We start from the raw sequence: 27394 nt of genomic DNA, 5'->3' as shown, positions 1-27394 counted from the left end.
ATATTTTCTTTTCCTTTGACTTTGAAACCTTCTAGTTACTCCATATAAATTTTTTCTTCTAAATCACCATGAAGAAATGCTATTTTTACATCAAGTTGCTCAACTTCTAAATTCAAGCGGGCTTCCAAACCAAGAACAACTCGGATAGAGGACATTTTCACAACTGGAGAAAATATTTCTTCAAAGTCAATACCTTTCTTCTAACTGAATCCTTTCACAACTAGTCGTGCCTTGTATCTTTGTTGTGAGCTATTGTTTTCAGTCTTCAATTTATAAACTCACTTATTCTTGAGAGCTTTCTTCTCTTTAGGCAACTTTACCAAGTCATAGGCGTGGTTCTCAAGCAAGGATCTTATCTCTTCTTGCATGGCTTTAACCCACTCACTCTTATTCTCATGTAGAATAGCTTCTTGGTAAGTTTCTGACTCTCCCCCGTCAGTAAGCATAACATACTCATGTGAAGGATATCTAGTAGATGGTTGTCGCTCTCTAGTGAATCTTCTCAATGGAATCTCAACTAGTGGTGGAGGTGCTGGTTCAATTGGTTCAGCATCATCAACTGTAGGTATATCATCATTGGTATTCTCACCATAATCTTCTTGTTCATCTCCCCCATGATCATCATGAACTATAGGTGAAGGAACTGAACCTAGACTCCAAGGAATATAAACAAAGGTTTCTGACTTCTTAATATTATCACCATCATCAAACAATTGGTCTTCAAGAAATAAAACATATCTACTTCTAATAATCTTCTTGTTCACTGTATCCCATAATCTATACCCAAACTCTTCATGACTATATCCCAAGAAGATACATGCTTTTGCTTTACTATCAAGCTTGGACCTCTCATCTTTAGGAATATGAACAAATGCTTTACACCCAAAGACTCTTAAGTGATTATAAGATATATCTTTTCCTCTCCATACTCTCTCTGGAACATCATCTTTCAAAGGAACTGATGGAGAAAGATTTATCAAATCAACTGTAGTTTGTATAGCCTCTCCCCAAAATGACTTTAGTAACTTGGAATGGGAAAGCATACACCTAATCCTTTCTTCAATGGTTCTGTTCATCCTTTCTGTCACACCGTTCTGTTGAGGAGTTTTAGGAACTGTTTTCTCAAGCCTAATACCATGGAACCTGCAATAATTCTCAAAAGGACCCCTGTACTCGCCACCATTATCTGATCGAATACACTTTAGTTTTCTGTCAGTTTCTCTTTCAACACTGACATGAAACTCCTTGAAAACATCGAGTACCTGGTCTTTAGATTTCAAAATAAAAGCCCACACTTTTCTAGAATAGTCATCAATAAAAGTAACAAAATAAAGAGCACCTCCAAGAGTTCTAGTTTGCATAGTACAAATATCAGTATGAACTAAATCAATAACATCTGATCTTCTAGATGATGGATATGTCTGAAATGCAACTCTATATGTTTTTCCAACTAAGCAATGATCACAAGATTTAAGAGATGTACCTTGCAACTATGGTAAAAATTGCTTTCTAGCAAGAGTTTGAAGTCCCTTCTCGTTGATATGTCCAAGCCTCTTATGCCAAAGTTCTATACTATCACCTTTTTGAATTGCATTAATCTCTCCTTTGTGTTGCTTAGCTTCCATGACATAAAAAGAGTTAAGTTTCTTTCCTCTTGTCACAATCAGAGAACCTTTAGTGAGTTTCCATTTGCTTTCACCAAAATAGTGTGCAAAACTCTCATCATCAAGTATACATATATATATCAAGTTAAGACGAATATCTGGAACATGTCTTACATCTTTGAGTATCAATTTGCTCTCAATACTAGTCTCCAAGCAAATATCTCCAATACTCACAATCTTAGATGTACAATTGTTTCCCATTTTAATATTACCAAAATCATCAATAGTGTAAGATCTAAAGAAATCACCATGAGAAGTAACATAAAATGAAGCATCAGAGTCAATTACTTAGTTACTGTCCTGAGCTACAAGACTAACACAACCTTCATCACAAACAATAGTGATATTACCTTCAGCAGTAATTGTATTGGTCTCTTTCTCATTTTTCTTTATTTCATTCTGTTCTTTCTTCATGTGACTTGGCCTGTTACAGTGAAAACATTTGATATCTCTTCTAGACTTGGATCTTCCTCTATAACCATGTGGATTTCTACTATGACTTCTTCCACGTCTTTCTTGTTTTTCAGTAATAAATGCACAAGAAGAAGATTCACTCTGTTCTTTCCTTCTGGCATCTTCATTTAGCAAACTGTCTTTAACCATATCTATAGTTAGAGTTCCCTCTGGCATGGAGTTGCAAATAGTCACCACATACATTTCTCAACTTTCTGGTAAAGAGCTGAGAAGTAATAATCCTTGCATCTCATCATTTATATTCATTTTCATAGCAACCAACTTATTTGCAAGACTCTGAAATAGGCTTATGTGCTCAACAATGTTACCACCATCTTTATACTTCAAATTTACAAGCCTTTTGAGGAGAGAAATTCTATTTCCCACTATCGTTTACGCAAAGAGATTTTCTAACCTTTGCCAAACAACATCAGCTCTGATTTCATCTGAAATATGCTCATGCAAGTTTATATCCATTCATCTTCTAATATAGGCAATAGCTTTTCTATGTTGAACTTCTCATTCTTCATCGTCCATAGTAGAAGGTTTATCTTTAACCTTGATGGGCTTATATAAATCTTTGCAATAAAGTAAATCTTCCATCAAACGCCTCCAAGTGGAATAATTTGATGAGTTCAATTTAATCATACCATCTGACTGCTCCATTTCAATCACACAAGAAAAACTAGCACCAAACAACCTGTTGCTCTGATACCACTTGTTGAGAAAAAATCGGTTAAAGCGGAATATTCTTTTCCCTCTTTGTGTATCAAAATGAGTTTCTCATCAAAATACCAACTTGATATCCAAATAAAAATATCAACCAGCACAATATAAACAATAGAGTAAAAATCAATTACACAGTGAGATCAAATCTTTTAACGTGGAAAACCCAATGTGGAAAAAATCACGGGACCGTAGTCCACCTCAAACTTCTACTATCAATAGTAATGATAACAGGTTTACAATAGGTCTTCTCTAGAATAATTAGAGGATTACAATAACATCAAGATCATAGATCTTGACTCAAGAATAACATATATTCATCGACCTTAGAGATGGTAAACTGTAGATCAACACCATTAGGATTGTAGAGTTTGCTATAAAGATTCTCCATATAAAATTTGGACCAAAACTGACAACGTTTGGCCATCGATCGTTAAACAGAAATCTCATAAACCTAATATTTCTCTCTCTCTCTCTCTGCACGACGCCGCACGTTACACTGCACACACGCACGCTGCACACGTATGGGCGACCCAACAAAACAAACAGTTGAACCATTTGTTAGCAGCCCAGCCAATTATGATATCGGGTGGATGTTGAAGACATGAATGCAATCATGATCGCAATATGGAGATTCAAAGCCCAGTAAAACACCAGAAACCCAAGTGTCAAGAGATAAAGTGGACAACCTGAAAGCCCAGTGCAAAGTTGCAAGGGAAGAGACTAAAATTGTCATGTCAAGAATCAAGAGAACAATCGAGGAAGTCAATTAAAATTTAAAACCCAGTTTAATTTTACATCAGATGTGACAGCAATTGACTTAATTTATTAGACTAAAATAGATATATTATATTTAAATTAAATTAAAATATTTTGATAAGTGATTTAAGCCTATCAAGTTGATGAACTAATTATGCATTATGACAAACATTACATATACTAGCAAGCATTAAAGCATCATAAAAAAATTAAAAATAATTATAATTATTATTATTTTGCATATTTACCTGAAAGAAAAGTAAAAAAAAGATTTTAACTATTCTAACATTCATGATGTAAGCAAATAAAATATAAAGATTTTGGTGATGAGAGAAGCAGATAGAAGAAGTACAATGACTTCTTATCGTATTAAGCTAACATCTTGTGTTTTTATGCTGGGGATGAAATGTTACCATGCCAAGACATTGGATCAACAAAAAAAAAATCTTTAGTGGCCATCAACCATCACTTCCTATGGGAGTAAGTCTAAAATGCACTCACAAGAAATTAGATGATAAATCCATAGTAGCCATCAATAGTTTCTTCTCAAAGGAGTTAAGAGTCTCATCAACCATTCCCGTTCATCCTGACAAACCAGAAGAAGACATAGAATGAAGAATCCTTAGTCGACATCAACCATTTTTTCTCGAGGGAGAGAGTCCAAAATCAACTGATAATTCCCATCACTCACACCTAAACGTCCTTGGGAGAACACAACACATTGAATGAAATATCTCGAGTAACCATCAATCACATCATTGTCTAAATTGGACTGCGAGTCCTTGACCTTCTTTTGGGAGTCGATATGGGTGAGTAAATGAGATAGAATGAATTATATGTCCCAAAATGATTTACATCTCTGCATATACATACAAGCAACTATAGTAATTTTGCAAGTCCTGAATTAATTATAGTTTGTTGGTTCGCAATATATTTGAAATCACTCGAATCAAGGGACCTTAGTTCTTTTGTATGATTGCCTGAGATTGAGGGGTTGATATACATTCAATTCCGATTTACCGAGATATCAAGAAATTCAATTGCTTTTAATTTATTCTGATTTGAACTTTTAGGGGAAAAAAATTGATTTTACACAAATGAAAGATATTTTTAAAAATTAATAAATAGTATATTACAGAGTAAGAGAGAGATGTATATAGAAAGCATTCATATTTCACAAAACCATATACAGAAAGTATGTAAACTACCTATATAGTATTTTTTAATCATATTTTTATTAGATCACCAAAATATCCCCACCAAAAACAAATTGCTACACGCCAATGTAACTTTGCTTAGTTTGTTTTATTCTAAGAATTTAAAAGGACATTTTTAGAATTTAGAGAAGAGAATATTTTTACTTAGTAATACAGTAGATATCTATATATATACAATCATATCTATAATGAAAAAAAATACTTATGTCATAATAAACTGCTAATCATCATTTGTTATGCAGGATTTAAAAGCTATGATAATTTTTATCTGTTTTAGTTTTCTTTTCTAAACCTTTACCTACATATATTTTTCGACGTTTTTAATATCACAACCGACATACCCGTCTCGCGCCTCCAACCCCCAACTCGCCCCAACATAAATATCTCAATGTCCATCACTATCTAACATACATCACTCAGAGTAGACGAGGTTTTGCAACAGCCACCAGTTCTTCGATACGATGCATCGTTATCCCGAAGACTTCAGTCATGTCCATGTCTTCCGTAGTAACTCCAGTGGGGAGCTCCCAATCGAAGCTATGGAGGAGTTGAGCCAGTGCTATCTCCACACTGGCGGTGCCGAACGTGATGGCCGGACAACCTCGTCGTCCGGCGCCGAAGGGTATCAGCTCGAAATCCTGCCCTTTGAAGTCGATGGAGCTATTGAGGAATCTTTCGGGCATGAACGCGTTAGGGTTCCGCCACGACTCCGGGTCTCTTCCGATTGCCCATGCGTTGACGAAGATCCTCGTTCTCGCTGGGATGTCGTAGCCGTCGATCGTCACCGAGTTCATGGACTCTCTTGGGACCAGCACCGGAGCAGGAGGGTGCAACCTGAAAGTCTCTTTGATCACGGCTTTCAGGTAGTGCATGTGAGGGAGATCGCTCTCCGACACCGTTTCGCGATCGCCGACGATGCTTCGGACCTCGTCTTGTGCCCTCTTCATCGCTGTGGGATTCATAAGAAGCTCCGTCATTCCCCAGTCCAGTGTGATGAAGGTGGTATCAGTGCCAGCTGCAAACATGTCCTGCACAGGATTGAAGATTTGTCAACGATCAAGAAAGCACAATTTGCAAAGCATCATTATACGACCAATTAATTAACATTTGGTGACATAGATATATATGGTGCATGAGACTGAAGAGCTTACCAAGATGACAGCCTTCACGTTATCCATAGTGAGAGGCATTTCCGAGGACTTATTCTCCTGCACATCAAGCAACACGTCCACCAGATCCATCACATCCTCCTCCTCCTCCTCGCCTCCCTTCTTCTTCTTCCTCCTCCTCCTCCTCTCCGTTATATGATCTTCTATTATCTGATCAAAGAATTCATCGAAACGGCGAAACGTCCCCTCTAATCTCTTCTTCAACCCTGTCACCGCATTCAGCCAGTCTAGAGAGGGCATGAAGTCCCCGACACTGAAACCCCCAAGCAGCACCTGGTACTCGTGCAGCATGCTCTGAAACCCGCGCTTCTCGTACTCTCCGCCCTCCACGAACTCCCTCCCGAACGCCGCGCGGCAGAGAACCCCGTTGGCGTACATGCCCAACAACTTACTCAGATTCACCACTCCGCCGACGGCGGCGGCGATCCTGCCGAGCATGCAGGCGACTTCCGCGGCCCTGGCGGGGGCGTATGACTCGACCCGCCGGGCGCTGAGAAGCTCCACGATGCATATCTTGCGGACGTGCCGCCAGTACGCGCCGTAGGGGGCGAAGGCGACGTCGGTGCAGCCGTAGAAGAGCTTCTTGGCGGCGTACAGAGGGGGGCGGCTGGCGAGGGCGAGGTCGTGGGTGCGCAGGGCCTCCTTGGCGACGCGGGCGGAGGAGACGATCACGGTGGGGATCTCGCCGAGAGTGAGGTAGAAAATGGGGCCGTACCTGAGCGCCAGGCGGTGGAGGGAGAGGTGAGGCAGGCGGCCGAGCTGGTGAAGGTTGCCGATGAGCGGGAGCGGAGGAGGGCCAGGCGGAAGCCTGGGGCTTCTCCCCCTCTTCCTTGGCAACCGAGCTATAAGCAAGAGGAAGATTAGCAGCGTTAGAGATGCTACGAGCAGGAGCTGCACCATGATCGAGCGGTGACAAACGGTGGGTGGGAGGGGAGGAGACGTTTAAAGGGGGCGGGCACAAGGGATCGCACGTGTCGATGCACGGCTCTGACAGCAAGGATTTCATTTGATCAAACTCATCCCGACCACCTGCCCTCACCATTTGATAAAGCTCAATTATTGCCCTCGTCCGACGGGATACAGCCACTGTTGCTTCGTGGAAAATGGTGACCACGTTACATGATGAAACGGTAACCTGCCAGGAAAAGGAGTCAGATATTCTCAAGGTTGCCTATTATTTGTACGTGAACTCCAACCGATTTCAATCCACACAGGATTCAAATTTCCGTCACTATTCTACTAAAAGTATTATAACAATCATGATTATCTCACACGTAAACAAATTTGAAGCCAATTCAAATCTCCATCGTAAGCTGAAAGTGAAGTTATTCGGTAGTCTCCTGTAAAATTAGAGCATGCATCTTATTCGATAGGTAAGTTAGTATAGTAATCAAGGATTCGAGAAGGGGTGGTCACCAACCCAGCATTAATCCCAAGGCTTACCCTGCTTCCTTGCATGGCTTATGAGGGAATACTGAGACATCGGCGTAGGTGAATAGTTCTGCACGAAGAAGGTATCATATTACATGCTCAGGAGTTACAAGGGGCTCAAATGACACATGAAAGTTGTGCACAAGAGCTTCCCTGCAACGACAACGACAACGACAGTTCAATTGCAAAGCTTGCAAGAAACGATTACGGACTGCGTCCTGCACCAATTGGATTTCTCACCACAAATCTGTTCCATTTAATAGCACATTTATGGTTTCCATCAACTCTCTTTACGAATGCCAATGCAACACAATCATCTCTGGCCATGTCGAACCTGACAACCAACGTTCTCGGACTCAGCCCAATTCATGGCCCATTTAATTCTTAGTATTAGATAACAAAAAAGAGAATGTTTTAAAAAAAATTAAAAAAATATATTAATGATAAGTATATCCCGACTTAGCTTGGGAAGCAAGAAAACAAGCGACCGGGCTTTGGCTAGACGCTCCCCATATTTCGAGACAAACAAAGGCAAGTGCTTCGGCACCACCAGCACCTAGTCTGCTTACGCACGCAGCAGACTCGCCCTACCTGCCCTGTTGTTGTAGCCCACGACACGACTCATGGGTCCCAGTGAGTCTACATTCGTGGGTAACAGGAAACACTTAAATGAACTGCCGTCCTGTTGACACCCGAAGCACTCTGCCGCGGTGTCCGAACCAGCATGTTGGGGGTTCTTTTCCCGCCCAACGCTACCTGGTGTTGTGGAGACCAGCTCCTCCTCACTTCCTCTTCCCCCGCCCCCTCTATTTATAGCCAGTGTAGTGTCTGGCTCAGCTGCGGCTGGCCTCGGTGCTGACTCCTGAGAGCTACGCTACCCAGTTGGGAGGAGCGTATGGCGAGGTACGTTTGATGCTGGTGGTAGGCACACTCATTATCTTTCAGCATAAGATTGTTTTTGCGTTCGATTGAAAGAGAATCAATCATTTGGCTTGATTCTTGTTTTTCGATAATAATTTGCGGGTCACTAGACCGCATTGATGATAGGCTTTTCAAGCCTCATCAATCTTGATTTCGAAAGGGTCGAGAGGGAAAAGAGAACCCGTTGTTCTTGATTTTGTGCGTTTTGTCCTATTGGGCGTCGATTTGCTGTTGAGGAGACAGGGGCTTTCATTGGATTTCTGATCGATTCTTCGAAGGAGTGGCTCATTGATCGCACCTGTTTCATGTTCTTGGTCCTTCTTTTTTTTTTTCTGTTTTCTTTTCATCTTCTTTAGTAATTAATGGAACTGAAAGCATTATTGAAATAGCACTTAAGCGTGTTGTGGGTTTGCTTTAGTTTCCCTTTTTTGAGATTAGGACCCGAATTTGGGATCTGGGACAGCTGATAGTGATTGATTACAATGATTTCCAAATTGAGCTCTGTGTTGTGGAGAATGTAGCATTTTCACATTAGGCAGATTATAATCTTGTTCACATACATAAATTAATATGGGATGATGATAGGTGGGATTCGTGGATAGTTGAGTCATGAGAATGCTTAAGATCTGGCACTGAATCTATCTACTAGCACAAAATATGGGGTTTGAAAAGAAGAAAAATTAAACCTTTGAAAGAAAAGAGTTGAACAAGGAGTTGGAGACTGTATTCCCCTTCTGCTTTTTGATAAGCAGGGGATTAGTTGTTATAGAAACCTGAAGAAATAAATATCTTAAACAAAAAAAAAAAAAACAAACTGAGTTGGAGATGGCTGGTAGCAATGGTATCTCGAAAATTGGTTTAGAATGTGAAATCACTTAATTGTAGCAAGACATATCAAGACAATAGGTAACTAAAGTTTGATTTGATTCATCAAATGAAAACCAATTACAGCAAGTTGTGTGGCTTTAGTTTTGTGTGACTTTGGACCCAAATCTCAACTAAATCAACCGTGAGACAAGTCTCTCTCCTTAAACAAATTTGGAATCCATCTAAATCATCTGTAAATGGCCCTCTTGAACATCCCAAAATCTATTCCTAAATGCTTAATAAATTTTCAATGTCAATCTATATCTAAGAGATGACCAATCGCCACAAGACAACTGTAAATTTTATCATTGGGAGTACTTGAAAGATGTAAAATAATGATGAGCTCGGATTGGACTACGATAAACTAAACTAGTCCAAAAGCAAACTTGTCCTGAATCACATGATTTTCTACAAAGGAAGTTTGTAAAATATGATTAAAAATAAACCATATTTCAATTACAGGAGTTTGTACGTGTTGTGACATGTAAATGTAGTTTCTCTTCTTTTTTCTAGACCTGTGAAATAGAACTCTTTCTAAAGAAATTGTTTGTCAAGTTTTGTTATACTTATTCTTATTACTATTGGTAGTCTGATCCCTAGAGAGTTACTAGTGAGTAACTAGAGATCAGATTTAAAGGTTCATAATGAAAGAATTTCTAATCCTGTGAGAGTGTTGGATGTTGTGACTTGAGATTATATATTTGATTATCCAGCTGCGGAAATCAATTTCAAGTATCATCTTTGTTTCATTATACCTACAGCAATGACAAAAAACAGAAGATTCCAGCTACTTGGGGCAGGTTGCATGGATTTTTCTCTCTTGACCAATACCATTTGTTTTGTCCTATCTGCATAACTAGTAAACTTTTAACTGTGCCAGTTACAGAAATCAGGTATTCAGTTGAATACAATGGTTTAAACAGTAAGATGGTGTAAGAGGTACTCTGAGGATGCTAATAAATGTTAATTGATAAGAACCAGCATGAGCAGTATGTCTTCTCTACCAACATTTCCAAGCTGGAAACTTTTCTATGAAATAACTTCTTTTTGATGCTTAAAGTGCTATGATTCTTGTTAATTAAAATGTTTTAGTAATCTGGAACATCAAATTCTTTTGATGCTTGAATTACTGTGATTCTTGTTAATTAATTAGTAATTTGAAACATTGAATCCTTCAGCTGTTTTGGTTCTCTTTCATTCACTAATTTATTATCAAGTCTGCTTAACGACGTTGTTTTCAGGTAATTGTTGTATTGAGATGTTTTAGGTGCTCTATGGAGCATATTTAATTTTAAACCAGATACAAACTTAGCTGAATGGTTGCTTATACCAATAGAAAGCTTTTGAACATTTACCTTGAATGTTAGACATGTTTATAACTTCATCTATTTACCATAACTAGCCTTTTTTATCTTTCATTATATTCTTGTAGGACATGGCTTATCACTGGTAGAGGGATTGCAAGGAAAGTAAAGAATGCCACCTTTTCTGACAATCAAATCAAAGATATAGGGGTAGAAGCAAATCGGGAGTGCCCTAATTGCAAGCTCCTTATTGACAACAGTGATGTGAGCTTTTCATCTGCAATGGTTATCATTTCTGCTCTTTCTGGTACAGTTATATTTCTTGTGATGCAGATTCATGAGGTTTTATGTTCATCTAAGATTTTGGATCTTTGATCATATTTGTCTCTTCTGGAAAGAGATACCTATCTGCCTGTGAATTTGACTTCAATGCAAGTGGCATCCAATATTGTGCTTGTGAAAGTTAAAGCCATTCCAATTGTTGCAGTACACACCTATTTGTATAATGCATTATGGTATTTGGACCTGTTTTAATCTGTTGGTTTCCTTTTTTTCTAGTTGATGGTAGTTTATAAGTGTATATTAATGATGCCAAAATATTTTTTTTTCCCAAAAGAGGCATGACCTTTTTTATTTATTGTTCTTTAACAAATTATTTCTTCCCTTCTAATACTTGGCATGTAAGGATTTATCATCTATGCTTATGAGTTTAATTCCTTTTCTTTAAGTTTTATTCTTCAAATTGTAGGGAAACTTCGTTGGTAACTGGTTCGTAGTGAATATTCCTTTGCTACATTTTGATATTCTGTTAGGAAAGAGTAGCAGTCTCTTTTCTTTCTTTGATTAGGATTTGAAAGTTGTAAGTCATTAACAATAAGTAGTTCTACTTCATTGAATTGGAGCAGGGTAGATATAATTTTATATGTATGTGAGGTGCTGTGTGTTGCTGCGGCTGTGAGAAAGTCGAGTTCTGCAAGGTGCTTACATAAAGTGTGTGGATCAACATGAAAAGAGAATTACAGGTGGAGCACTAAAATATGACTAGAGCATGAGTGTGTAAGATCATAGTATTGCCTTGTGGCATGTGAGATCAGAGTGGTTGGTGAGAGTCTGCAGTGCTCAAGTGCTGTTTGTGAGTTTGCATTAGGACCAGCCAAATGGTGCTGTGAGTCAACAAAGAGGAAGATAAAGGAAGTTTGAGAGAGAGCAAAGATATTGTCCTTTTGTTAATGTTTTTTAGAATTTTTTCCTGCTGTAGACGTTGCTAAACATTTGATTTCATAATATCCTCACTTTTTGCATTGCAGGTAACATTGGATTGGCCTGGACTCCCTGCTGGTGTTAAGTTTGATCCATCTGATGCTGAGTTATTGGAACATCTAGCAGGAAAAATTGGCCTAGAAAATTCAAAGCTGCACATACTTATCGATGAGTTCATACCAATGCTGGAAGAGGATGAAGGAATTTGCTATACTCATCCTGAAAACCTTCCTGGTAAAGAAGGCTCTGGCCATTTTATTTCAACTGTATGATTTTGAAGTTTTAGCAACTAATTTGATTTATGCATTAGGTGTTAAGAAAGATGGAAGCAGTATTCATTTCTTTCACAGGATATCAAATGCGTATGGTACAGGCCGGCGCAAACGCCGAAAGATAAACCATTGTGCTTTGTCTGAGGAACGTATAAGGTGGCATAAAACAGGTAAAACTAAATGTGTCTTAGAGAATGGTGTTCAAAAAGGTTGGAAGAAAATAATGGTTCTTTATAAAAGTGCAAAAAGAGGCTCTAAACCAGACAGAGCTAATTGGGTGATGCATCAGTACCATCTTGGCCCTGAAGAAGATGAAATGGAAGGTCAAATAGTGGTTTCAAAAATTTTCTGCCAACAACCAATGAATCAACTTGGTACATATGCGATGGATCCTGTCAATGAGGACAATGACATCTTAAATGTTAGAGTTGGTCCAAGAACCCCAAAGACAAATACGCCACAACCACCCCGACTGAAAAACGACTCTCTACATGAGGTTAATGGAGATAGCATGACAATCTTGCAGGGCCAGGTATTGATATTGTTGTTTACTCAAAATAGGTTTATCTTTTTCTATATCAATAATGTTAGAATAAGCTATTATATGTATCATAATGGCATTGCAAGGCTTGACTTTCCTTTTCATCTTGTAATTTTGATGATGTCCTTAGTTGATTATTGGCATGTTCATGTAAGCACTACAAAAGTTCTCAGTAATTTTAATAATCCATTCTTGTTTCTTAGGAGCAACATCCTGTCTCTGAGGTTCCTCTTTCACCATTACCTGTCAGTCAGCCCAAGGGTGAAGATGAAACCCCTATATGGTGGGCAGGTGAATCGCAAGCTGTTGATGAGATGCTTCCAAGCAATTTTCACGAGTCTTTGCTGTGCCATGAGGTCCTTGATTCATTTCCTCACTATGAGGAGTCGTCTATACATTTGAACTGCACAAACCTTGACTGCAGCAGGAATCAGACAGTAGCTGCCGTCAGCAGCACGGCTTGTGGGTTCTCAGATCTTGACAACATATTGATTGACACGCCACCAGACTTTCAGCTTTCTGTAAGATTCAAAGTTATAGCTTTTATGATCTTAAAAATAGGTATTCTTATATCTTTCTTGTAATGCAGGACTTGCAGTTTGGTTCACAGGAAAGCATAATGAGTTGGCTAGACCGTTTCTAGATGGAATAACAAATTTCTGTTCTTCCGAGGGCCACTGTGAAGACTTTAGTTTTGAGTTGCTATGAATTCATGACTACTGTTCTAAATTGCATATAATGAATGAGAGACAGAGGAACAGCTTACATGAATGCCAACCTCTAATTGACGTTTATCATTATGTTTTATCAGATGAAGGTTGGCTTTTTGAATGCAGAACAGGTATTCTTCCAGAGTTTTTGGTGTGGTAGGGGAAGTCTAAAAAATCAGAAATTTTGTAATTGTTGTGACAGAATTAGAATGTCTCTGATGAAGTTGTATACAAATCTATCCAGCATCATAGTAAAGCAACATGTGGTGACAGAATTAGAATGTCTCTGATGAAGTTGTATAAAAATCTATCCTAAAGCAGCATGTCGTGACAGAATTAGAATGTCTCTGATGAAGTTGTATAAAAATCTATCCAGCATCATAGTAGAGCGGCATGTTGATAAATTTATAGTTCTTCATAAATAGCGTAAATTATGAGGTAAAATGTTTTTTTTTTTAATTCTTTGAGTTCTCATTTAATGCTAGTGCCAATGATTTTCAATTGTTCTTGTTACAATATCTTGAGCACTGGTTCCTTAAATGTATGTCATTTTTGTTCTTATCCAAGGATTTGTCTGCCATACCTAATTTTCTATTGATCTGTAGTTGTTGCAAATTAAATATATTTTATGCATACACTCATAACTTGTATCCCTTTTTGTTGATCATATGACACTTGTGACTGATCATGCCATTTTTATAGTTCGTGTCCGACAATTCTAGTTCATTATTATCACATTCTTGTAGTTGCATGATAAAACATTTCAGGAGCATTCTTCTGTTAAATAACTTGATGTGCCATAGAGGTATGCTTGGCCTATAACTATTGTAGCCTAGAAGCTGTTGCTGATGAATGCTTTGCTTTGTCTTTTCTTTTTTCATTTATCGAACCTGTTATTTTTTTTGTCGGAAAATATTAATTTGTGGCATGAAGGTCAATATATGTCTAAATAAAATCTCGCATTTTTATCAAAATCGTCAAATAATTGTTAGTAATCAAGGATTCTTTTGTTTGTTAATCTCTCTTTTAATTTTGGTTTCTGCTGCTTCATATGCTTTGCGAACGCCTAGGGTTGTCACCAAGGCGTTCGATGTAGTTTACACGGGCTTCCGACGAGTTCCGTGTCAAATGGCATGTCAAAAGTGTCTTGTGTTGTTTATATGCGTCCGTAGATGGCACAATGGTTCAAACGTACCCGACAAAGTTGTTGTATGAATTCACGTGTTGATATGCATGTGTACATGTCATAATGGACCAAACCTACACAACAAAGTCGTAGCATGATGAGTAATGTACAACAAAGCCCTTCCAGAACCCACAGAGGATGGGTGGCTAACGCAACAATCTACTGCACACCGTGCATCTTTCGAGGTCTGCTTCAGTCAGTGCCTTCCGGTCCTTTCATGGTACTTGTCTTTGATCCACCGGAACCCGGTGCTTGATCCTTCCTTGACCTTCTTGAGCCCTGCGGAAGCCGCCGCCTTTGTCTTCTCCACGCCGCTCTTCCACCCGCCGCCGCCGCCGCTGCTGCTCTTCTTCTTCTTCTTCTTTTTCTCCCCAAGCTGCCAGCCGTGATCGCTGTAGTCCCACTGGTCCGCCCATGACGTCCCGAAGGAGCTGCTTCTCTCCATGGAAGATGAAGACCGAAGACGTTTTGCCTCGCTCGATGGAGTAAAAGTTGGGGAAAGGAAGGTGTGGTTATATAGAGAGGCAAGGCGGCAAATGGCGAGGTCACCTTGTGAGAAAGGAATAGATTACATCATCGCTCGTGCAAGAAAGGAACAGAGGAAGGAAGACATGTAGGATTGGAACTCTCCAGATCGGCCTCCTTGACTTTTTTTACATTGCTTCGCAACGCAAGTCACCGAAAGAGTTTATCTTTGTTTGACCGGGAAAACATCAGTTGCATTTCTTCTAGAAGAGGTATTAATGGCTTGCAATTAACGACATAGTCCCAAAAAAATTAGATCCAATGCGAACGAAATGCTTGTCATATCTCATCTGCAATGCTTGTCCCTCTAATTTTAATATATATATATATATATATATATATATATATATATATATATATATATCTGTCCAGAATTAAAAAAATTGAAATATAAAAAATAATTTGATTACTTCCTGGATTATCTGATTTCAGTATAGAAAATTCTAATTTAGAGGGTATGTATGTAATAAATATTGACTGACGGCTAATTGAAAAAGATTTACAACAATGACTTGTTTATATACTTTTGAGTTTTGCATATTTAAATTTCAAGAGACAAACGATATATGTAATTTTACCAGTTAGTTTTCATTCTTGCGATCGTAGAATCTTAACAAACCTCAATACTTTTTATCTATTGATTTAACATTTTTAATTAACCAGATTAGCTGTCACGTTAAAATGTGACCGGCCGTTTATTCTGTAACGCCAACGGAGGTGAACGAGTAAAAGGGAAGAGATGCGGTGCGAACAGTCCGTGCCGTCTCTCGAGCGGCTCGGGCTACGCTCTCCGCGACGAGCTCCCACTACTGCCCGCCTTCCCCCCCTCGACCTCTCCGTTCCCCTTTATCTCTCTGTCGCGTCGTTCCTGTGGAGATTTTAGGGTTAAGGCTCCTCCTCGATCCGCTGACGCACTTCTTGCTGATCGATTCCCCGCGGATGGGGCCCCGCGCCAACGAGCGGGATTTCGTGATCAAGGTCCGATTTCTTGGTTCCGTCCTCCCGCTTATATATCTTTTCCTGCTAATTCCCTTTGTCTGTGGATGTGGGTTATAGGTGATCTTAATATCTTCGTTTTGGTCTGTTTAAATTTGTGTTACTGTGCCGTTTAAATTTCTGTCAAGAGCGTCTCATGGGTGAGATTAAGTGATGATCGTGCGTATTTATATCTATGTTCCCTCTCTTTCACGTCTTATTTATTGGAGAGGAGTTAAACATGTTAGGTAATTCCTACTAGCAGTACATCCTGATGGGGATATAAACAGGAATAACCTTTGTATAGGAACAAATACTAGAAGACCAAAATACGCAGCGGAATAAAATGGAAACACAATCAAACAGAACACCAAGATATACGTGGAAAACCCCTTCAATGTGAAGGGTAAAAACCACGTGGCAAACTAGAGATAATCCACTATGAGAATAATGAATATACAAATCTCAATCTCTTGCCCAAAACCCAAGCAACAACCACAAGAGAATAACTGGGATACAAGGATCACGTTACTGCCCACAATATCTAAAACCTCCCAAGTAATCACAGCAAGAGCCTACTGTAGATTTGATCTAACCTGAGATGAGAACACTGCTAGATGATTGTGAACAGTCTCTCTGCGTTGTCCTTGTCTTCTTCCCTTTCTTTCTCTTCCTCTTCTACCTTGTTCTCCTTCTTCTCTTTGGAATCTCGTCGCTACAAAGATCTGCCTCGTTGTTGTCTTTTTATAGCTTTAATCTGCCTCTAAAACGCAGCCACCACACCCCCCTAATCTTAATTAGGGTTAGGTTAAGAGGGGGTGTGAGCTGTGGGCTGATAAAGCCCACATGGGCTGAATATGGGCCATCAGCCCAACAACCTCCCCCTTCAGCCCATAAGGGAGGCTGTCCCATGACTCCTCAATGTGAAGCCATACCGACCAACTGTCGGCATATCTCCTGTCTTTCTTTTGTTAAGGTCTTCGTCAACATGTCTGCTCCGTTGTCATCTGTATGAATTTTCTGAAGCTGCAACTGCTTCTCTTCAAATACATTTCGAATCCAGTGGTATCTGACATCTATATGCTTTGACTTGGAATGAAACATTGGGTTCTTACACAAATGGATGGCACTCTGGCTGTCACAATGCATCACATAATTTTCCTGTTTCAGTCCCAATTCTTGTAAGAATTCTTTCATCCATAACATTTCTTTGCATACCTCTGTAGCAGCAATATATTCTGCTTCTGTGGTGGAGAGAGCAATACACCTTTGTAACCTGGATTGCCATGACACAGCTCCCCCTGCAAAAGTAAGTACATAACCTGAAGTAGACTTCCTCGTATCTATATCTCTTGCCATATCTGCATCTGTGTAACCTGTTAACGCAGGTGGTCCACCTCCAAAGCTTAAACAAACCTTAGAGCTCCCTCTGAGATATCTAAAAATCCACTTCACTGCTGCCCAGTGCTCTTTGTCTGGATTTGCAAGAAATCTGCTAGTAACACCCATTGCATATGCGATGTCCGGCCTCGTACATACCATTGCATACATTAAACTTCCAACTGCTAAAGCATAAGGAACCTTTTGCATTTTCTCCTTCTCCTCATCACTTGACGGACTCTGTTCTGAGCACAACTTGAAGTGACCTGCAAGAGGAGAACCAACTGGCTTAGCATTGCTCATACTAAATCTTTCCAATACCTTCTCGATGTATTTCTCCTGTGACAACCAAATCTTCTTGTTTTTCCTGTCACGAGAAATCTGCATGTCTAGTATTTGCTTTGTTGGCCCCATGTCCTTCATTGCAAAAGACTCACTCAGTTCCTTCTTCAACCTGTTAATTTTAGACATATCTTTTCCAAGAATAAGTATGTCATCAACATAAAGTAAGAGAATAATAAAATTCTCACCAAACCATTTGATGTACACACAATGATCTGAAGTCGTTCTTTTGTATCCATTTTCTGTCATAAATGAATCAAACTTTCTGTACCACTGTCTTGGAGCTTGCTTTAGCCCATACAAGCTCTTCTTCAACTTGCAGACAAAATTATCTTTACCTTTGACTTTGAAGCCTTCTGGTTGCTCCATATAAATTTCCTCCTCCAAATCACCATGAAGGAAAGCTGTCTTCACATCTAACTGCTCAACCTCCAAGTCCTGGCTAGCAGCAATACCAAGAGCAACACGAATAGAAGACATTTTAACAACAGGAGAAAATATCTCTTCAAAGTCAATACCTTTCTTTTGACCAAAGCCTTTCACAACCAATCTAGCTTTGTACTTTGGTTGAGAACAATATTCTTGAGTCTTCAACCTAAAAACCCACTTGTTCTTCAAGGCCTTCATTCCATTTGGTAGCAGCACCAAATCATAAGTGTGGTTCTTCTGAAGAGCATCCATCTCTTCCTGCATAGCAACTAACCACTTCTCTTTCTGCTCACTCTCAACTGCTTCCTGGTAACTCTCTGGTTCACCTGCATCAGTAAGCATCACATACTCATCTGTAGAGTATCTTCTGGAAGGTTGACGTTGTCTAGAAGATCTTCTCAATTGAGGTTCTGCGGGAACTTGCTCTCCTACTTCTTCTTGCTCAACATGTCCTGCAGGTAAATCAATATCAGGCTCTACACTATTTTCCTGCACATCTCCCCCATCACCCTGATATACTGGAGGAATAACTGGGTCACAATCTGCTAATCCTTCTACAGAAGTCTTGGCTGGTGCCTTCTTCTTCAAATCCTCAAAGGTTTGATCCTCAAAGAAGACCACATCTCTACTCCTGAACACCTTCTGCTTTTCTGGATCCCAAAGCCTGTAACCAAACTGATCATGTGAGTAACCAAGAAAAATACATTCTTTAGACTTACCATCTAGCTTGGACCTCTCATTATCTGGAACATGTGCAAATGCACGACAACCAAACACTCTCAAATGCCTGTAGGAAACATCTTTCCCTGACCATACATGCTCTGCAACATCACCATCTAGGGCTGTACATGGTGATAAGTTGATCACATCAACTGCAGTCCTCAAAGCCTCATCCCAAAACCTTTTGGGTAGCTTGGCCTGTGAAAGCATACATCTGATCTTTTCCATGATGGTGCGGTTCATCCTCTCTGCAATTGCATTATGCTGAGGTGTACCAGGAACTGTCATCTCATGTTGGATCCCATGCGACCTGCAATAGTCATTAAACAATCCCATATACTCACCACCATTATCTGATCTTATGCATTTCAATTTCCTTTCTGTCTCCCTTTCAACCTTGGCATGAAACTCTTTGAAGACATTAATAACCTGATCTTTGGTCTTCAAAGCATAAGCCCAAACTTTCCTGGAAAAATCATCTATAAAAGTGACAAAATAAAGTGCACCACTTATACCAAGAACATCAACAGATCCACCAGGAGTTTTTGTCCTCAAAGGACCACATACATCTGTATAAACACGGTCTAAGGCATGCATTTTTCTAGACAAAGCAGCACTAGCAAATGAAACTCTATGTTGTTTACCAGCCAAACAATCAATACAAGGGTTCAGATATATACCTCTGAGATCTGGTAATACCTCTCTCTTGGAAAGAGCTTGCAGCCCCTTCTCGCTCATGTGTCCCAATCGCCTATGCCACAACTCCATACTGAAGTCTTTCTCTGTAGCATTTAACTGCTCACCATAAGCTTTAGCCTGCAACCTGTACAAAGTATGACATTTCTTTCCATTAGCTATAACAAGAGAACCCTTACTGAGCTTCCATTGCCCTCTGTGAAATCTGCTTTCATACTCTTCATCATCTAGTCTTCCAACTGAAATTAAATTTAGCCTCAAGTCAACCACATGCCTCACATCCTTAAGTACCAACTTACAGCCAAGGTTGGTCTTTAAATGGATATCACCCATGCCAATGATGTCTGCTGTGCCATAGTTGCCCATCTTGACAACACCAAAGTTTCCAGACCTGTATGTAGCAAAAAACTCCCTCCGTGGTGTAGCATGATAAGAAGCACCTGTGTCAATCACCCACTCAAGATCCTGACACACACAAGAAAAAATATCATCAGAAGGAGACAAAATCAAATAATCACCACCCTGCACTGTAGCTGTAGTATTATCCTTTGACTCTGTAGACTCCACTTCTTTTCCCTTTTTCTTGTTCTTCTTAGGTTGCTTACATTGGTTCTTGTAATGTCCTTTCTCACCACAGTTATAGCAAACAATATCTTTTCTTGATCTTGACTTGCTCCTACCCATACGTGAACTGCTTCTAGACTTTGACCTTCCTCTATTCTCTGAGATAAGTGCCTGTGAATCATTCTGAGATGTTGCCGAACTCTTTCTTCTCAACTCCTCATTCAACAAACTGCTTGTTACTTGACTCATAGTGACAATACCATCTGGCGCAGAATTACTAAGGGAAACCACCAGTGTCTCCCAACTTTCTGGTAATGAACTGAGAAGTAACAATGCCTGCAACTCATCATCAAGAGACATTCTCATAGAGGATAACTGGTTAGTAATACTCTGCATTTCATTCAAATGCTCAGCAATAGAAGCACCCTCTCTATATTTTAGGTTCACAAGTTTTCTGATCAAAAAAGCTTTGTTGCCAGCTATTTTTCTTTCATAGAGACTTTCCAATTTTTTCCAAAGAGAATATGCAGAAATTTCAGTAGAAACATGGTGAAATACACTATCATCAAGCCACTGTCTAATAAATCCAATTGTTTTTCGATCTAACCTCTTCCACTCATCATCTATCATAGTTGTAGGTTTTGCACTATCCCCTTGCAAAGGTCCATACAAATCTTTGCAATACAAGAGATCTTCCATTCTTGGTTTCCATATCATCTAATTATTTCCATTCAAACTAATCATGCGAGAAATATTACTGGCCTCCATGTTCAAATACAAAAATTAAATCACCAAAACCCCGCTCTGATACCAGTTGATGGGGATATAAACAGGAATAACCTTTGTATAGGAACAAATACTAGAAGACCAAAATACGCAGCGGAATAAAATTGAAACACAATCAAACAGAACACCAAGATATACGTGGAAAACCCCTTCAATGTGAAGGGTAAAAACCACGGGGCAAACTAGAGATAATCCACTATGAGAATAATGAATATACAAATATCAATCTCTTGCCCAAAACCCAAGCAACAACCACAAGAGAATAACTGGGATACAAGGATCACGTTACTGCCCACAATATCTAAAACCTCCCAAGTAATCACAGCAAGAGCCTACTGTAGATTTGATCTAACCTGAGATGAGAACACTGCTAGATGATTGTGAACAGTCTCTCTGCGTTGTCCTTGTCTTCTTCCCTTTCTTTCTCTTCCTCTTCTGCCTTGTTCTCCTTCTTCTCTTTGGAATCTCGTCGCTACAAAGATCTGCCTCGTTGCTGCCTTTTTATAGCTTTAATCTGCCTCTAAAACGCAGCCACCACACCCCCCTAATCTTAATTAGGGTTAGGTTAAGAGGGGGTGTGAGCTGTGGGCTGATAAAGCCCACATGGGCTGAATATGGGCCATCAGCCCAACACATCCTTGTTTTTTACCTTTTCCTGTAGAATGCTAGTGCTCTGTACTTCTCTCATTTCTCAGTCATCTTTATGGTTTCTAATCTTTTTAATCGTTAGTTATCAAGAAATTTTTAAATATTCAATTGATGTAATTCCTTTTTAATTTACAGCAATCATTTTATTGTTTATGAGCATTATTTGCTCCGTAGCTTAACTGTTTGACTTTGCAACCACATACATGTTAATTTCTTGAGGAAAAAGGTCTTTGAGCCCTCTGCAGAAACCAAGGTCTTTCTGATAAGTTGCCATAAGTTCATGCAACTGCCATTGTCATGATTACCTATCCTGCATGATGGTAGGATACTTGAAGTTAGATTATATCTGTTTTGTCAGTATTTTTTGCTGATAGTTTAATATTCAGTAGTCATGAAATTGTTATATTATCATGGATGGGGTACATTACTAATTAAGATTGTCGCTCACTAGTCCATACTGGTGATATTGTCCTCATATTATGTTGTGCAGACATGAAATTTTCATAAACGTGTTACTTTCCCAATCCTTTTGATCAAGGGCATTTTTGATCCTATAACTGGAAATGAAAAAAGAAGTCACCTTATTAATATTTGTATCTTATTACTTAAATATATTGAATTTTGTTATGCCATTTATTTGTTTCCTTGAAGTTGTGCGGACAACCAATTGATTGCAAACCATTGGGCAACCGATCAGATGGTTTTAGGTGGCTGGTTATTGATCTGTCAATCAGCCAACTATCAGCAATTGTTGGTCCTGTGCTGGTCCAGTCAGTTACCAATCATCGCTCATTGGCTGTGGCCGGTCAGTTGCGAGTCCTGAAATAACATAGTCTCCTTATGATGACCTCAGCTATCCATGGTCTAATGTTGTTGAAGTGAAAATTAGTTATAAAAGTTTATTTGATTACTTCTGGTGAAAGTGACTTCTATAGTTGACTTGCAATGTACCAAATGATTTCATATTGGCTGTTTCAGGAAGTGTTACTTTTTGTTGTCCATTTCAACAGAGGAAAAAATTCATTGATTGTTTTGAGTACTTCACAAAATCCTTGCTCAACTAATAATGCATTGATGCACTACCCACTGATTTAAACTTTCATTTTCTGTCGAAGTTGTGTGCAGATATTTGTTTCTCGTGATTACTTATTCTTGTTATATGAGTGATCTTGTATTGATGGTCAAATGCGGCTCATAAGTTTCTTTTTCTTCAAAGAATCCCCTATTCAAAAATGTTTCACAAGTAGACTCTAAACCAGAATATTTTGAAACCTCACTCATGGCAAATATGCTATTTTAAAATGTCTTTTTCTGTGCAGAAGAAATATCTCTGATGACAGATATAGGTCTAAAATCTTACTCTAGAAGAGCAAATTTTCTAACTAAGACTGCTAGTTAGATGTGTGTGGTTTGACTCATTATTCCTCTTCAGAGAAAGAAGCAAGTTCCACCCTTTCTGCTTGCAAAACTTTTGGACTTTCTTATATTTTGTAATTAGATTAATATGGACATGAACTTGCATGACCTCATTTTTAGCCGAGGTCTATCAGCCTGTTTCGTGGCATAAAAAAATTCTGCTCTTTTATCATATCATAAAGAAAACATATTAGGATACATTTGCTTTCTTTTTTTCATTCTTCCCTTGTTGTTCTATTTTAGTTTCTTACTATGCACCTTTTTGTTTTCATCTGTCTGTCAGATTTCTTTTGCAAGTTGTCTTTGTATTCATTTCATTCATTTGTAATTTCCAGGTAAAGTGTGGTGAAACACTCAAATGGTTTAGTACCTGCATCTATGGAGACATGATAGACCACAACATGACTAGACTGAGAAAGAAGATTATCAACCTTTTCAAGCTCAGTCCAGAAGCTGATTTTGTTCATATCTATATTGATGTAGATGGTGACATTGTAGCACTAGATGATGATGATGAGTTGCATGAAACTGCAATTAATCAACCCTTGAATCCTCTTAGGATCAGTGTTTTGTTGAGATCAAATGCTAGTGATGGGCATGACCTGAAACATGAGAACATGAGCTCTGCAATTGCAGTGCCACCACAAGTAGATAAGCAGCCATTTGAATTTAGTTCTGTTATTAATGAAGCATTCAGATCTGTCCCTGAACAATTTTGTACCGTACTTTCCAACATCTCTCATGATTTCCTTTCAAAGGCTGCATCATCTGCACCAGCAATAGCTGATGTTCTAGACCACTTTTCCAAGTTAGAAATACCGAGTTGTAGTCAGACTGTCAACAGCTCAACTGGTGAATCATCAGGAACACCTACTCAGTTGACAAGTCAGCCAAAGAATCATAACATCAGCAGGAACCATAATTTCCAAGTACCTCTGCTCCAGTATCAACAATTCTGATCCAGTTTCAGAGAACCTGCATGAGCATGAGTGTGGTAATGGAAATCAGGTTGGTATAGTTAAGACTCGTACCTCTCATGATTTTAACAAATATAGTTCTCATTTTCCAACATTTGAGCAAGCATCTGGGCACCCTGACATCATTTTGATTACCAATGAGTTCTCACTTCTCTGATCATCAAAAGGAAAGTGGTAGTTTTGGTTGTAATGGAAAATCTGTTATGGCTGCTAACTCCATTGTGCCGTGTGAGCAGATTGCAGAACAAAATAATGAAACATTTAATCCTTCTCCTTCCCCGACTAATGTGCATGGATTTATTGGCATGGTGGCTGGTGACAACAGTAAACAACCTCCAACTGGTGCAGCCCCTTCGAGAGCACTAACTGACTTTAGTTTCTAGGGAGGCAAGCAGCATGGCACTACAGCTACAGCTGATCTTCCTTCTCCAAATGGCTTGCACTCCGTTGGCCATTCTAACCAGAGGGATGATGTATATAATGATAATGGCCATCCTTTTCACAGGGGAATTAGATGTGATGGCTGTGGAATGTACCCAATCATTGGTCCATGATTCAGATCTCTAATGTGTAATGCAATACATACCTTTAATTGTTTGATAATGCTGTTCACTGTGAATCTTCTTATATTTTAATATTGTTTTTGGCTTTGCAGGAAGGAAGACTATGATTTATGTACCGTTTGTTTCTCTAAGACGAGTAAAGAAGCTGACTTTACCAGGATTGACATGGTTCATTTATCTCATAATACAGCATAGTCTAATCGTCTATTTACTTAATTTAATTTCATAATATAAGATGCGCTAACTGCTTCTGCATTCTTAATTCCAGCATTCTAGACATCGGATCTCCTCACCTCATTTACATGGTTTTGGTGTGAGGCGTTCAAGACCAAAATTAGAAAGTTGCTTTATCAGAATATAACTGTGTTAGATGGAACCTTGATGCCTCCTTCGACTTGTTTTACTAAGATATGGCGGATGCAAAATAATGGTACTACCCGATGGCCTTACAGAACAAAGCTTGTTTGGGCTGGTGGTGATAAATTTGCTAACAAGGACTACTGTCCTTGCAAAGAACTACCATTTTCAACTTACTAGATGAGCCATGAAGTTAGAATCTCAATCCATGCAGATTCCTGTTGATGGAATTTCTGTGAACAAGGAAGTTGATGTTGCAGTTGATCTCACCTCACCGGCAGTGCCTTGCCTGGTAGGTATTTTTCATATTGGAGATTGGTGTCACCTTTTGGTCAAATGCTTGGACAACGAGTTTGGGTTCATATTGAGGTCTGTTATTGATACTAACTATTTATTTCATTGTGGTACTTTTATCTTGTGTGTTCTGTTATATAACTGCCCCTCATTACTCGTACAGATGGATATCTCTCAACCAAACTCTGCTACTGGAGGTCTCAATCCTGATTTGAATTTGCCACCTGAAAACACTAGTCGAGGTTGGCTTGGAACAATAGATGCTGAACCCTTTCATAATGTTGCTCCTAAACCCATTTCCAGCAACACTTCAGGTGAACTGGTTAAGCCATTTGTCAATCAAATCCCAAATAGATGGTTGTCATCCTCTTACCATTAAAGGAACCGCACAGCCTGCATCTATGGTGCTTCCTCCTGTATCATATCCTAACATTAATTCGACAGTGTCCGAATGGTAATCATCTTTGGCTACGGCACCTTAACAGAAATACTCATCCATATTAGACAACCAATCAATAAAAAACCTTTGGTTCCAACATGCCATCATTAACTTTCCTAAGATTGTGTCTACTATGACCTAGGTCATTTTGATAGTTCTTGTGTACATGTGTCATGATGGTGTAAGTGGTGGTGCATGAGGCCTTTCATATACTCTTTTGGGCTTGTACTCGAAATGTTGTGAGTGATTTCTAGAACTATTAATTTTTTGAATGTGATTTTTCTCTTGGTCCAACTCTTGATCTGCCTTAGTATGATTTGAGTTATCATTATTTTGAGTTGGATCTAGGACTGTTGAAGTTTTAGCCTTCTCAACATATTATGAAACTATGGTAGTAGATGAAGTATCTAGGCAAACTTTGATATTAAGTAGTTTATGTGCAAAAGACTCGTACCTTTTCTTGAGACTACATAAAAGTTTGTCTCTTTGTCTATTAGTCATAAGACCATTACAAGGTTGTTCACTTCTAGTAGACATGATTGGGAACCTATTCTGATACCAAATATGATGTAGGACAATCCTAAAACGATGCTTAATATGAAGAGAGAGGTGGTTTGGGTGACTAATAAATTAAAAAAAAGGGGCTAATATAGATAGATAGAGAGAGAGAGAGAGAGAGAGAGAGAGAGAGAGAGAGAGAAACTCGATTTGGAAAAATATTGATTTAAGAAATAAAGAATAAAACGAAGATTCAATCACATACCAAGATTATCAAGTAGTGATTTGACACCCTTCTGGGTGATTTCAGATGTTGAGAGATTGGTTTGTGGGTTTTTGTTAAGGATAAAAGAGGAGAGGAATGTAAGGGGTAATTTTTGACTTGAGGAAGTTGTGGTCTTGCACTATACAATTAGTGGAAAAACAAAACTAATATTTATTTCAAGACTAATGATTCCATTATAATACTTGGCCTCTTTATATAGGTCATAAATACATAAAGAAAAGAAAATTACAAATAAGAAAGAAAATAAAAATCATATCAAGATAATTCAGTACATTATATTGGGTCATTTGAGAAGATAGTATTTCATAATATTCTTGTAAAATATTCTTTTTTGTGATGATGTTATTTCCTTTTTCTTATAAGATGATGATTCTGTAGAATTATCTTTCTTCTTTGTATATAATGTACTTCAATTCTTGTAAGATGATTATTCTTATAATATTCTCTTTTATTATTATTTTTCTTTTATTTTGTTATCAATCTAAAAAGTAAGATGCTAAAAGTAAGATGACTATCAATCCAAAGTGATTCGGTTCAGTTCTTTTTTTTTCCAAGTCTTCCAAATGTTGCCTTCTTTCCATCAACACTTGTTAATTGGTTGCAGGGTTTCTCAGAGAGGGCGAGGAACAAGGAACCACTAATAAAAAGCGGTGGCAGCGTTAAGCAAGTTTAATGGGATCTTCTTGTTGGAGACAAAGCTTCTTATTTCCAAACAAATCTGTAAATAATTATGTACAACCACGTGATGATGATACTGTTTCTTCCCTGGATAGATTTTTTACTGTTTTTTGCTTCAGTACTACACTGGCCGCAACTTATGTATTATCTGCAATAATATTTTGGAGCATTAAACAGATCCTTTATCTTTCTTTTGCATACTTGGCATTACCCTGGATGTGAACTTAATTCTGAAGCTGGTGAAGGAAGATATGGATATATGTTGAGAAAAGTTCATAATTTTATTTTATTTTTTCTCACTGGAGACCAATATGAATGATAGATGATGGTGATAAAAGAAT

General features: G+C 38.7%; 3 protein-coding genes across 11 annotated transcripts; 2 read left to right on the top strand and 1 right to left on the bottom strand.

Annotated features, from left to right (window-relative positions):
* Window positions 1-5029: 5029 nt before the first annotated feature.
* Window positions 5030-7097, bottom strand: LOC135677759 (cytochrome P450 71AP13-like). Its single transcript, XM_065190148.1, has 2 exons — window positions 5971-7097; window positions 5030-5847 (listed from the first exon to the last, which is right to left on the bottom strand). The coding sequence occupies exons 1-2, from the start codon at window positions 6886-6888 to the stop codon at window positions 5236-5238; spliced, it is 1530 nt and encodes a 509-aa protein (XP_065046220.1). The 5' UTR covers window positions 6889-7097; the 3' UTR covers window positions 5030-5235.
* Window positions 7098-8192: 1095 nt separating this feature from the next.
* Window positions 8193-13846, top strand: LOC103974283 (SUPPRESSOR OF GAMMA RESPONSE 1). The gene is made up of 6 exons (XM_009389069.3): window positions 8193-8322; window positions 10640-10775; window positions 11819-12005; window positions 12082-12575; window positions 12788-13105; window positions 13174-13846. Exons 1-6 carry the CDS (start codon window positions 8315-8317, stop codon window positions 13225-13227), a joined length of 1197 nt encoding a protein of 398 aa, XP_009387344.2. The 5' UTR covers window positions 8193-8314; the 3' UTR covers window positions 13228-13846.
* Window positions 13847-15722: 1876 nt separating this feature from the next.
* On the top strand, window positions 15723-27251 carry LOC135676602 (protein JOKA2-like). 9 transcript variants are annotated; one of them, XM_065187967.1, is made up of 7 exons: window positions 15723-15983; window positions 23297-23969; window positions 24594-24669; window positions 24770-24931; window positions 25073-25227; window positions 25316-25606; window positions 26980-27251. In XM_065187967.1, the coding sequence occupies exons 1-2, from the start codon at window positions 15945-15947 to the stop codon at window positions 23918-23920; spliced, it is 663 nt and encodes a 220-aa protein (XP_065044039.1). In that variant the 5' UTR covers window positions 15723-15944; the 3' UTR covers window positions 23921-23969; window positions 24594-24669; window positions 24770-24931; window positions 25073-25227; window positions 25316-25606; window positions 26980-27251. The 9 variants fall into 9 exon arrangements, with proteins under 9 accessions (XP_065044039.1, XP_065044036.1, XP_065044034.1 ...); XM_065187964.1 differs by adding an exon at window positions 24175-24508 and having other exon boundaries at window positions 24594-24931; XM_065187962.1 differs by having other exon boundaries at window positions 23297-24508.
* The last annotated feature ends 143 nt before the right edge of the window (window positions 27252-27394 follow it).

This window comes from Musa acuminata, chromosome BXJ1-6 (genome assembly GCF_036884655.1).
Source record: "Musa acuminata AAA Group cultivar baxijiao chromosome BXJ1-6, Cavendish_Baxijiao_AAA, whole genome shotgun sequence".
Classification (NCBI taxonomy): Eukaryota; Viridiplantae; Streptophyta; class Magnoliopsida; order Zingiberales; family Musaceae; genus Musa; species Musa acuminata.
Note: the sequence above shows the minus strand (reverse complement) of the source record. Positions and strands in the feature narration are given on the sequence as shown.